General features: G+C 37.7%; 3 protein-coding genes across 3 annotated transcripts; all 3 read right to left on the reverse strand.

Moving 5' to 3' along the window:
• Window positions 1–1346: 1346 nt before the first annotated feature.
• On the reverse strand, window positions 1347–2276 carry LOC131782954 (adenosine receptor A2b-like). Its single transcript, XM_059099682.2, has one exon. It carries the CDS (start codon window positions 2274–2276, stop codon window positions 1347–1349), a length of 930 nt encoding a protein of 309 aa, XP_058955665.2.
• A 3898-nt stretch (window positions 2277–6174) lies between these two features.
• Window positions 6175–7104, reverse strand: LOC131782942 (adenosine receptor A2b-like). The gene has a single exon (XM_059099674.2). The coding sequence runs from the start codon at window positions 7102–7104 to the stop codon at window positions 6175–6177; it is 930 nt and encodes a 309-aa protein (XP_058955657.2).
• Window positions 7105–10257: 3153 nt separating this feature from the next.
• Window positions 10258–11211, reverse strand: LOC131782930 (histamine H2 receptor-like). Its single transcript, XM_059099666.2, has one exon. It carries the CDS (start codon window positions 11209–11211, stop codon window positions 10258–10260), a length of 954 nt encoding a protein of 317 aa, XP_058955649.2.
• Between the last annotated feature and the right edge of the window lie 1870 nt (window positions 11212–13081).

The raw sequence follows: 13081 nt of genomic DNA on the forward strand, positions 1-13081 counted from the left end.
AGTTATTTCATATCAACAAGCAACCGTGTATTATTTTGTTTATCATATATATATATATACTCAATAGCCCTTTACTGACCAAAAAGTTATTTCATATCAACAAGCAACCGTGTATTATTTTGTTTATCATATATATATATACTCAATAGCCCTTTACTGACCAAAAAGTCAACTTGATTAATGAACGAAAATAAAAGGATCGACAATTCCCGATTAAAAATCGTAAAGTGCGTCGGCGGTAAGGCTCAAGATGAAAAACTGCGCTGAAACACTACAAAAACAAACAATGGACGAAATATTTTAAGTAAAAAATCGGCCTGTGGCAAGTCTTCCAGTTGTCGATTTTTGTTCTCAGCCAAGAGAAATGCCATTGAATACGTAGCTTTCGGTTTTTCTTTCCGTGTTTGGGTTTTCTTCCCCTTCCGGGAAAGTTTGAACGTCACCATCTGTAAGCGATACTGATTTTTCAGTGTTTTAGCAGCCATAATCCGAAGAGTTTCCTACAAACGACCTTGGATTGAGAATGGTGAAGGCTTCGCCGTTCACTCATCAACCTGACCTACTGGCGCGAAAGGCGAGTAAAATGTCAGAAGCTGATTGGCGATATCAAACACACGTGAAAAAATACGATATAATTTCACGTGTGAATGAAGATTTAGATATGTGAAAATTCACATTCACGTGTGTTGTTACGGCTTTTTTTAGGGCTGGAAATCCTTGTTTGACACCGTAGTTAATATGGTAAAACCAATTTACTTCCAAAAACTTGAGAGATCCCTAAATTATAAAAATTTAGGTAAGAATAACTCATGTAAAACTTGTCATTTCACAACACTGTGTAACTTCATCAACTTCCAAGGACTGAATCTGACCTACCACCCGTTGAACGTTTTGATACATACCACGATAACGGGTTTTAACAAAAAGAAAAACAGGTGCATTTCAATGCAACCCAGATATATTCACTCAACCAACCATGCTAATTTTACATGTTTTAGTGTTAAAATGTCCGTGTCATATTCCTTAATAACCATTTTGCCTTTACACAATGTCTTAAACTTACTGTATCATAGCATTAAACAAAAAGCCAAATCTGTTTACACTGAAACGCACACAGCGTTAGATTTGGAGAATCAATAAAAACAATTGCTTGTGAAAGCTCCAATTGATATATTTTTCCCTCCCATAGTCTTTAAGCACTCAGTTTTAAAGTTTCGATTAAACTGCGTCTTCCACGAATGTCGATGTTCCATTACGGTACTGAGAATTGTTTGACAGTGAGACCTGCCACTCAGTCCGAATGTTATTGACAACTATTAGCAGAAAGACCCCTTAAGACTGTAAATCTAGTGTGAAGGATTGTTTCTGTTCCACGACATGTTCCGCAATATGTGCAGGATAGCGTGTCGAATGTTTCTCATCTTCCAGCAGTAAAGTACAGGGTTCAGAGATGAATTAAGATTCACGAAAATCATTGAGAAGAGAAAAACTTTCTTGAGAGCGATACTCGGACCGTTGATTTTGATGGCAACCACAGAAATACCATAAGGCAGATAGCAAATTAGAAACACGAGATACACATAGAATACACCAACGGTAGATTTAATGAGGCTCGCAAAATTTGTCATCTCACCAGATTGAGATCTTTCATTTACTTGCAAGGATTGAATCTGATTCTTGTGCTGTCGGACAATTATATAAATCCTGATGTACATCACAGCATTTACAATAAAACAAAAAGCACCAGTAAATGAAATCATATTATTTAAAGTACTGACCGAAGCCCATAATACCATCGAAGAAACTAATGCACTAAACACCCATATGGAGATCACCACAGCGACAACACGCTTGTGAGTCACAAATTCATGGTATCTGAGATGAAGGTGAACAGCTAAGAACCTGTCTACACTTACAGCCACAACAGCCGAGAACGAAGCCATCGAGAACAAATAACCGCAAATAGAGAACAGACGGTAAACGTTACAGCTGGGATCGTTCAGTTGTAGCCAGCTGACCAGAAATGCAGTGTAAATGGGTTGAGCCAACAAACCAACACCAAAATCAGAGAAAGCAAGACTTAGCAGTAAAGTTTTTACAGGTTTCGGTATTGTTGAAGTTTTCCAAATCGCGTAGATAGTCACAATATTCAACATGATGGCAGTATGGGTTAAAAACCCGTTGAGGATACAGTTGGCGATGAAAGTCCCACGAAGAACATTAAGTTCGGCGAAGGAAGGGAAATACAATGTCTGATAACAATATAGATCGCTCATGATATAACCTTAAGTATCTTGAATAGAGCAAGGAAGCTTTGGAAAGACAAGCTTTTTTCTCGAGTGTACGCTTAGATTAAGTCTTCTTTGTACAGTGTCTATGGTCACTCGCCTTCCTTCGTATCCGTTAAGGATAATTCTTTCACTTAGAAACGCGGTTACTTTCGCCGAAACACAGCAGCTTAATTCTCTAACAAAACTCCAAAATCATGTTACTGAATTTTGTGCGCACAGTTTATGGTGATGCTAGTACACCTGCTTTTTCTTAAACTTGAATTTTTGTAAATAACTCTTTATGGTGGACAATCGGGTGCATCTGAAGACTTTCATGAGACGTTTGCAAGGCTTCAAAAAAAAGTCGTTACGGTTCAGGATAATCCAAACACGTTGTGGATGATAGAACTTTCACGGAAAGAAGAAAGTACCGTCAAAAAATAAGAGGTACTGACATTCGTTCAAACGGTAGAATTAAAGTGCATCCACGCTTCTAAGTAAAGGCTTCCAGTCAAAATAGTCACAAAGAAAGGACTTACAGCAAGCGGTCAGGAGAACAAGCGCTTTGTACTTACTGATATTCGCCTTAATTTTCAAGAAGAGACGTGGACGATGTCGCAAAATAAGACTGCCTAGAAGTCAGATGTCGTATAATTCGTACATGATTGTAGACAGAATTAGACTTCACTCAGTCCTACTACCATAACTTATCAAAACTATAATAAATTTCTTGAAGGAAATTGGTTATCACCAGCTTTGTAATGGTAATAGTGTGTAAACATCTGAGTGATTTACAAGATCGGAGAGCTGACTACAGATAGAGTTGGACGTCATGAACTCCTGTTACCAATTAATCAAAACTACAAAAGAACTTGAGAACCAAACTAAACATCAGGTACACATTTTCATGACAAAAGAAACGACAGTTAACACAGCGGGATGCGCCAGTTTCAGTTGTACTTTCGTTTGTCCACATTTCCGTGATAACGTGTCGAATATCTCTCACCTCTCAGCAAGAAACAACAATAAACAGCGATTAATTCACTCTTAATTCTTGACTTACTCTCGCACGTGTCCCTAGTGCCTCTGTTCTGAGTGGCGAACTTAAAGATTTGAGTCAAAAGATCCACACGACCGTACAGCCTGTATTTGTGAGCCAGAGGATCGAACAAGATCTCAAGTAACGAAAAGCGAAGGGACCGGTTGGGAACCAAAAGTACCTTCAATAAATTTAAATGTGACCTGAGCGATGCACGTTATGTTGGTTTTACACGCCGCCATCTGCACCAACTGCAGATGGCGGCTTAGGCTGCCAAACTCGACTTCATCGATTGGTAAGCATTTGCCTGACAAGCATTCTTTTGCCCCGCGGGGTCTTACAAAGAATTTTGGTGTTTAAAGGAGCATAAGAACAAATTTGACTGCTTACTTTATGAAACGTTTTTTATTCATGAACTGAGACCTGCTCTCAATCAGCAGTAGGACTCAATTCGTGCAAAGGTTTTTAATTAGGTTTTTAGCTTTTGTTTTCAATTGGCTTTTTAATTATTTCTTCTCTTTGTATGTTCTTATTGTCTGTTTACATTTCCAAAAAATTTTTGTACTTCTTACACGCATATATATATCTATACTTGCTCTATTTATGTTCTTATTGTCTGTTTACACCTCTAAAAAATTTAAACTTCTTACACGCATATATATATGTGTGTGTGTGTATATGTATATTCTGACCAGGGCGTGAAATTGCGCCTAATAGAGGCGCCAATGCGACTAAATTTTTCACTTTGGTGACCAAATCCTGAAAATTAGTCGCCAAATTGGCGGGTGAGTTAAAAAGATTTGCAAACATAAATCCGCGGCAAACTTCCTCGTTCAGTTTGTTTTCAAAACGCAGCACGTGCATCTCGATCGATGACTACACGCCATCTTGGATTTAGGTGAGCTTGAAGGTTGTATATCATCCATCCTAGTGTCCACTTTGTGGCACGTAGAAGATCTTTTTCCTAACATTATTTTTGAGGGTCTATCTGGAACGCTGACAGCGACAAAAATAGGTTTGTTTGTCTTTAAAAATTGCGACCAACTTTTTTCGAATTGGTTACCACTTTGAAAAATTTAGGAGCCAAGTGGCTATCAGAGAAAAAAAATTAATTTCACGCCCTGATTCATCTGACTTCTCTTTATTCACCTGAAAATGACCGAAGTTTGGTCGAAACGTCGTGTTTTACCTTTCCTTTTTTATTGTCAAAAGGTAAATTTTTCCTTTTTTCAAAGTATTAAGTAACCGACTGAACTACAACTAAAATTCAAAAGATTGCAATTCAGGTCAGGTCCAAAACGAAATGGAACAATTTAGAGTTTCAATTTTTACTATTTAAAAATTTAGAGACGAAAACCAATACACATGTCGTTTGATAGTCTTAAATAATTAATAACGTTAATCTATATTCTCTTCAGATACATTTCATGAGTATTAATATTGTGGCCACAAGAAAAAGTTCAGTAATAACGAAAAAAAGAAGCTCACGTTTTTTAAGTCGCTTTGCTCAGTAGGGCTATGTACTATACCTTCTCTAACCCTTTATTAGCATAACCTACATTATTAGGCCTGAATCGCTGACATTCGGGTCTTGAGAACAAAGGAAATGATCACCAACTGAAAAATGTCTTGATGGCTCAACGAATCTGTTCAGCACTTGAGGAAATTTATAGAGAACAGTATGGAGAATAAGCATGCTAATGTTAGAGTGCAAAGGTTAAACAGTTCTACGACACCCGTGTTGTACATTTAGCCTGCTTGAATTGTTGCTAGCTAGAATTTATGGCCAGAAAATTGCGCTGCTTTGTGTTGAAAATTCAAAACAAAATCTTCTATTGATTAATATCAATATTTCAGGTAAACGGCCAAAATCCGCCGATGGCAAGTCTTTCAGTTGTCGATTTTTATTCTCAGCCGAGAGAAATGCCATTGAATACGTAGCTTTCGGTTTTTCTATCCGTGTTTTGGTTTTCTTCTCCTTCTAGGAAAGTTTGAACGTCACTATCTATAAGCGATACTGATGTTTTAATGTTTTAGCAGCCATAATCCGAAGAGTTTCCGACAAACGACCTTGGATTGAGAATGGTGAAGGCTTCGCCGCTCATTCATCAACCTGACCTACTGGCGCAAAAGGCGAGTGACGTGTAAGCAGCTGATTGGCAATATCAAACACACGCAAAAAAAATGCGATATTTTCTCACGTGTGTTGTTACGGCTTTTTTCAGAGCTGAAAATCTTTGTTTAACACCGTAGTTTATATGATAAAACCAATTTATTTAGAAAACCTTGAGAGATCCCTAAATTATAAAAATTGAGGTAAGAATAACTCATGTAAAACTTGTCATTTCCCAACACTGTGTAACTTTATCAACTTCCAAGGACTGAATCTGACCTACCACCCGTTGAACATTTTGATACATACCACGATAACGGGTTTTAATAAAAGGAAAAACAGGTGCATTTCAATGCAACCCAGATATATTCACTCAACCAACCATGCTAATTTTACATGTTTTAGTGTTAAAATGTCCGTGTCATATTCCTTGACGACCATTTTGCCTTTACACAACGTCTTAAACTTATTGTATCATAGCATTAAACAAAAAGCCAATTCTGTTTACACTGAAACGCACACAGCGTTAGATTTGGAGAATCAATAAAAACAATCGCTTGTGAAAGCTCCAGTTGTTCTATTTTTTCCGTCTCAGTCTTTAAGCACTCAGTTTTAAAGTTTCAATTAAACTGCGTCTTCCACGAATGTCGATGTTCCATTACGGTGCTGAGAATTGTTTGACAGTGAGACCTGCCACTCAGTCCGAATGTTATTGACAACTATTAGCAGAAAGACCCCTTAAGACTGTAAATCTAGTGTGAAGGATTGTTTCTGTTCCACGACATGTTCCGCAATATGTGCAGGATAGCGTTTCGAATGTTTCTCATCTTCCAGCAGTAAAGTACAGGGTTCAGAGATGAATTAAGATTCACGAAAATCATTGAGAAGAGAAAAACTTTCTTGAAAGCGATACTCGGACCGTTGATTCTGATGGCAACCACAGAAATAACATAAGGCAGATAGCAAATCAGAAACACGAGATACACATAGAATACACCAACGGTAGATTTAATGAGGCTTGCAAAATTTGTCATCTCACCAGATTGAGATCTTTCATTTACTTGCAAGGATTGAATCTGATTCTTGTGCTGTCGGACAATTAAATAAATCCTGATGTACATCACAGCATTTACAATAAAACAAAAAGCACCAGTAAATGAAATCATATTATTTAAAGTACTGACCGGAGCCCATAATACCATCGAAGAAACAAATGCACTAAACACCCATATGGAAGTCACCACAGCAACAACACGCTTGTGAGTCACAAATTCATGGTATCTGAGATGAAGGTGAACAGCTAAGAACCGGTCTACACTTACAGCCACAACAGCTGAGAACGAAGCCATCGAGAACAAGTAACCGCAAATAGAGAACAGTCGGTAAACGTAACAGCTGGGATCGTTCAGTTGTAGCCAGCTGACCAGAAATGCAGTGTAAATGGGTTGAGCCAACAAACCAACACCAAAATCAGAGAAAGCAAGACTTAGCAGTAAAGTTTTTACAGGTTTTGGTATCGTTGAAGTTTTCCAAATCGCGTAGATAGTCACAATATTCAACATGATGGCAGTATGGGTTAAAAACCCGTTGAGGATACAGTTGGCGATGAATGTCCCACGAAGAACATTAAGTTCGGCGAAGGAAGGGAAATACAATGACTGATAACAATATAGATCGCTCATGATATAACCTTAAGTATCTTGAATAAAGCAAGGAAGCTTCGGAAAGACAAGCTTTTTTCTCGAATGTACGCTTAGATTAAGTCTTCTTTGTACAGTGTCTATGGTCACTCGCCTTCCTAAGTATCCGTTTAGGATAATTCTTTCACTTAGATACTCGGTTACTTTCGCCGAAACACAGCAGCTAAATTCTCTAGCCAAACTCCAAAATCATGTTACTGAATTTTGTGCGCACAGTTTATGGTGATGCTAGTACACCTGCTTTTTCTGAAACTTGAATTTTTGTGAATAACTTGTTTAGGTGGACAATAAGGTGTATCTGAAGACCTTCATGAGACGTTTGCAAGGCTACGAACAAAAGTCGTTACGGTTTTGGATTATCCAAACACGTTGTGGATGTTAGAACTTTCACGGAAAGATACCATAAAAAAAAATAAGTGATGCTGACATTCCTTTCAAACGATAAAAATAAAGTGCATCCACACTTCTAAGTAAAGGCTTCCAGTCAAATAGTCACAAAGAAAGGACTTACACCAAGCAGTCAGGAGAACAAGCGCTTTGTACTTTCTGATATTCACGGGAATTTTAAAGAGGAGAAAGCGCCAATGGACGATGAATGCCGCAAAATTGCCGACGGCCAGAAAGTCAGATGTCGTATAAATTGTACATGATTGCAGACAGAATTGGACTTCACTCAGTCCCATTACCATACCTAATCAAAACTATGATAAATTTCTCGGACGAAATTGGTTATCACCAGCTTTGTAATGGTAATAGTCTATAATCACCCGAGAAACTAGCCATCGGCTACACATTTTCATGATAAAAGAAACAACAGTTAACACAGCGAAATGCGCCAGTTTCAGTTATACTTTCCTCTGTTCACATTTCCGTGATAGTGTGTTGAATATCCCTCACCTTTCAGCAGTATAAAACATTAGACAGCGACTAATTCACTCGTACTTGTCCCTAGTGCCTCTGTTCTGAGAGGACAAGAACCGTTGGTTAACGGAAGTTACTAGTCACCCACACAACTGCCAGTGTTTGTTTCCCGAGCACTAAGTGTTGACGTTGATATTATGCGACTTAATAAGACACCACATAGAACACTGAGCGGTTCAGGAGGTTATCTCTACGGCATCCAAGCTTCCAATGATATGAATTCACGAGTTAAGACCTACGACCACCGCTTGTAATCAGTTCCTCTTTTCAGAATAAAACGCCTCCAAATTAACAAAGTCGACTTAGAAAAAACAAGCCATTATACGTTGAAGTCAATTAACTGCAGAAACGATTGTTATTCGCATTTACCATGTAAAAGGTAAATCTTTCCTTTTTTCAAGTATTTTATAACCGACGGAACTACAGCTTAAATTCAAAAGATTACCATTCAGGTCAGTTTCAAAAGGAAATGGAACAATTTAGAGTTTCAATTTTTACTATTTAAAAATTTAGAGAGACGGAAACCAATACACATGTCGTTTGATAGTCTTGGATAATTAATAATGTTAAATTATATAGTACATTTCATGAGTACTAATATTGTGGCCACAAGAAAACGTTCAGAGATAATGAAAAAAAAAAGCTCACATTTTCTACTCGTTTTGCTCTGTATGGCTATGTACAATGCCTCCTTTAACCCTTTGATCCCTTAGAGTGACTAGCATCTAATTTCTCCTTACATTATTAGTCCTGAATCAAACATTAAGGTCTTGAGAATAAAGGAAATGATCACCAACTGAAAAGAATATTTTGATGGTTAAATGAATCTGTTCTCCTTGTCAGCACTTGAGGAAACGTACGGAGAGAAGTATGGAGAAAAAGCATACTAACGTTAGGGAGCAAAGGTAAAACAGTTCTTCGTGACCCGTGTAGTACATTTACCCTGCTTGAATTGTTGTTTGCCAGAATTTACGGCCAGAAAATTGCGCAGCTTTGTGTTGAAAATTCAAAACAAAATCTTCTATCGAACAGTACCTTTGGGGCATATCAACAATTCAGAATAATATTTACCGTTCTAAAAAAGAGTCCCCACCGTTGAAAAGCCTCAGTTGAAGTCAGAAAATTAAATTCAGTGTTGTTTCCAGCCATAATTCGCATTGTGTTTTTAGGAATTAAGTATCGTAAACTCCAAAACTAATTTCGTCGCTTGAAAGAGCTACGTGCTCATTGTTTTTCCAAATGAGTGTTATTTAGCATATTTCTTTTCATTTCGGGCTCTAAAAGATTTATCACAATCGGGATAGAACGGAAAAACAATCTTGAAAGTTTTGAAACTGTGCGGCTAAACTCGACGGGAACTTTCAGCTGAAGTGAAACTGCACATGTCATGTTATGGGTACACAGCCGTGCGTGCATAAGGATTTTTGCCATAGTAGCTCCTTAAGAATTTGGTAAGACTTGCGCGCGCACTATGTTATAGTTAACCATAACCATTACAACTTCCTCGACTGTAATTTGGTTCATTAGCTGCTTTGTTTTTCCTTAATTATTCTGTAGAGTTGTAATCGGACAGTTCAATCGGACTCTTGGCCGTAATCGGACAGTTAGAGCAGCCAATCATACTAAGTCCACTCGGCTGAATACACCAATCACAGAATTGATTACAATGACCACTTACCACAACAACCACTTACCCCACAAAACTGGGAATTTCCAAAGTGGCGGGTTTTTTTGCTCTAGACAAAGTCCTTTCTAGAGATATTTTCTCAAATAAATTTAATTTGTTTTTTCGGCAATTGTAATGGTTATGATTAATTGGTAACAGGATTACGCGTCATCCAATTCGGTATGTAATCATACTCGTGATTGACAAGTTGGACTTCCCAGTTTGCAGTCGTCCGATTCAAGTTGTAATCACTCGTTTAATTACAGACCAAACTGGACTCCACCCTGTCCTGTTACTATTATAAATTATTTGAAAAATTCCACATGCAAAAGATTCAGCACCATCACATTCTTACGTTTCAGATTCAGTTTCAGTTTACGCTTGTCCTCATTTCAGTCTATCATAGTTGTCGAACCTGTCTTACCTGTCAACAATGAACAAAGGAGCTTAGCGACAAATTCATATTCATTGTTTCACTTACACTCGCGCCTTTCCCTGCTGCCTCTGTTCTCAGAGGCCAAGAAGTGTTTTGTAATGCACCTTTTTGGTCACCCAGACGACTGTCTGTCAAATGAATACGATGGACCGTTTCTATTCCAAGATATGTTCCTCAGTATGTCCCTGATAGCATGCCGAATGTGTCTCATCTTCCAGCAGTAAATTACAGGGTTCAGTGATGAATTAAGATACACAAGAGTTACTGAGAAAAGATAAACTCTTTTCAAAGCGATGCTCGGCCCATGAATTTTGATGGCAACGATCAAAAGAGAATAAGGCAAATAGCAAAGTAAAAAAAACAGATATATGTAAAATGCGCCAACTGCAGATTTAATAAGACCAGCCAAATTTGTCATTTCACTAGACTGACTTATGTCATGCACTTGTAGGGACTGGATCTGATTCTTGTGCCGTCGGACAGTTAAATATATCCTGAGGTACAACATAATGGTGAGAATTGAACCAAAGGCTATGGTAACTATAATAATAATATCACGAGTGCTGACCGAAGCCCAAAATACCGTACCAGAGAGAAATGCACTAAATACCCATATTGAGATCACTAAAGCAAAGACACGAACTGGAGTCACAAGTTCTAGATATCTTAAATGCGAATGAATGGCTAAGAACCTGTCCACACTTACGGCCACTACACCCAGGAACGAAGCAGAAGCAAACATATACCCAGAAATATTCAGCATTCGGTAAGCGTTGCAGTTAGGATCATTTAGTCGTTGCCAGCTGATCAGAAATGCGGTGAAAACGGGTTGGCCCAGCAAACCTCCACTAACATCAGAAATGGCAAGGCTCATCAGTAGCGTTTTCAAATTATTTGGCAAGGTCGAAGCCCTCCGTATTGCGAAGATTGTGACAATATTCAGCATGATAGTGGTATGAATTAAAAAAACGTTGAAGATACTATTGGCAATAAGGGTCGAGCGAAGAACTGCAAAGTCGGCGTACGAAGGAAAGTACTCTGCCTGGTTGCAAACCGATTCGTCCATGATATCAAATTTATTATCATGAATAGAGGAATGGAAGCAAGGGAAAATAAATTTTTACCGATCCTGCCCCAAGTTAATTTCTGTTCCAGTGTCAGTGGTCACTCTCGTTTCATCTTTAGACAACTTTTTCCCTACCGAACGTGATAATCTTAAGCGAAACGAAATTAAGAAACTTTCAAATGAAACTCAAGCGTGTTTCTGAAAATCTCACGCATGTGTAGTTTGTAATGACACTAAAACATCTGCTTTTTAAAAAGTGTGATTGCTATATTCAAAATTGACAGGTAAGTTAACGCAGCCACATGCTTCGCAAGGTGGCAAAAAAACAGATTCGGATAACCAAAAGCTGATTGTGGATTAAAGAAATTACAAGCAAAGATATCTGGTATCACCCCAAAAAATTGATATTTGATGGCAGTACTGCTAATGGTTCAAGCTTTAGATCCCAGGATTTAGCGCATCCAGAGTTCAGACTAGTAAAAGTTCCCAGTTATGTTCTGTCACAGAAAAAAAACTTTCATAGAGCAATTAAGAGAATAAAGGCACTCATTGATCTAAAATTGAAAAATGGCCAGTGAAAGGCGCAAAATTACCATGAATAAAACTCAGATTTCATGTATGTCAAAAAAAGTGTTATATGATTATTTTCTTCGACCTTTAAATATTATTCACCACTTCAAAATTCTAGAATTCGACTAAAAGTTATATTTACCCAATTTCTTCAAAATTCAAAAGGAACCGAAATGAAAAAAAAACACTCCTGAAACACCTGCGGATATTTGTGGAATGATTACAGTCTTTTGCTTGAGCCTAACGGGACAAACGATTATACAAATTACACAAGTGTACTCATCACGATGACAGACCGCAAACTTTTTCACTTTACTTATGATAACAATTACTCTAAAAGGGCGCTCCGAATATGAGTTGGTTATAATAATCTCATATTCGGCGAGCCTGGGCAGAATAACTGTTCAAGTAAATTCGCACACAACGACCGGAAGACTTTCGCTGGTCGAAAATGTTAACAAATCCTGTTACGCATTTAGCAAATAAAAACTGCGTGATTTTGTATTACGTTACTTGAAATATTTTTATACCCAATTAAGTGGCTTTTTTAGTGGATATGGAGTCGCATATTCTATTATTTCTTTAGTTGTAAGCTCTGGGGTAAAACAATTTTTCCGCCATTTTTTCACGCCTCGCTCACTGAAATTTTTTTTCTCACTTCACTGACGAATTCATTGGAGCCACAACACCTAAGAAAATAAATTTCCAGCAACACTGAATATCCGGTAAATTTTACAGCTAGGATTGTTGTGATTCAACCAACTGACCAAAAGTGATGAGTAAAGTGGTTGAAAAAATAAACCAACGTCAATATCAGAAACAGAAAGACTCAGCATCAGTGTTCTAAGCGTTTTTGGCAATGATGTAGTTTTTCGTATCGCGTACGTTGTCGCAATGTTCAGCATGACCGCAGTATAGGTTAGGAAATTATTGAAGACGCAGCTGGCAACGAAAGAAGAATGAAGGTTTTTTTAAGTCGTAAGAAAAGGGGAAATACTGCAGAAACTCTTTACACTTCAGTTCATTAATCATGATTAAGTCACCTGTATCAAATCTAAGGGGAGATCCGGAATTTTAAGGGAACTGAAACTTTCAAGACAACGCTTCAAAAATTCTTCTTCATGATCAAACATTTAAGTCTAAAGCTTTTCTCTACCTCATAAGGAAAAGGTCTTAAGTAAAACGAAATACTTTGTTTGATGGCGATAACCTTTTACTCTTAATAGTAAAACGTCGTTTACTTCGGAATTTTGAGTGATAGATCACTTCATGTACTTCGTCGATGGGTAAAGATAATTTA

Source organism: Pocillopora verrucosa, chromosome 8 (genome assembly GCF_036669915.1).
Source record: "Pocillopora verrucosa isolate sample1 chromosome 8, ASM3666991v2, whole genome shotgun sequence".
NCBI classification, from domain to species: Eukaryota; Metazoa; Cnidaria; class Anthozoa; order Scleractinia; family Pocilloporidae; genus Pocillopora; species Pocillopora verrucosa.

Coding starts and splice junctions, on each gene's coding strand:
- LOC131782930 (XM_059099666.2), bottom strand. CDS start 11,211: ATGGACGAATCGGTTTGCAACCAGGCAGAGTACTTTCCTTCGTACGCC.
- LOC131782942 (XM_059099674.2), bottom strand. CDS start 7,104: ATGAGCGATCTATATTGTTATCAGTCATTGTATTTCCCTTCCTTCGCC.
- LOC131782954 (XM_059099682.2), bottom strand. CDS start 2,276: ATGAGCGATCTATATTGTTATCAGACATTGTATTTCCCTTCCTTCGCC.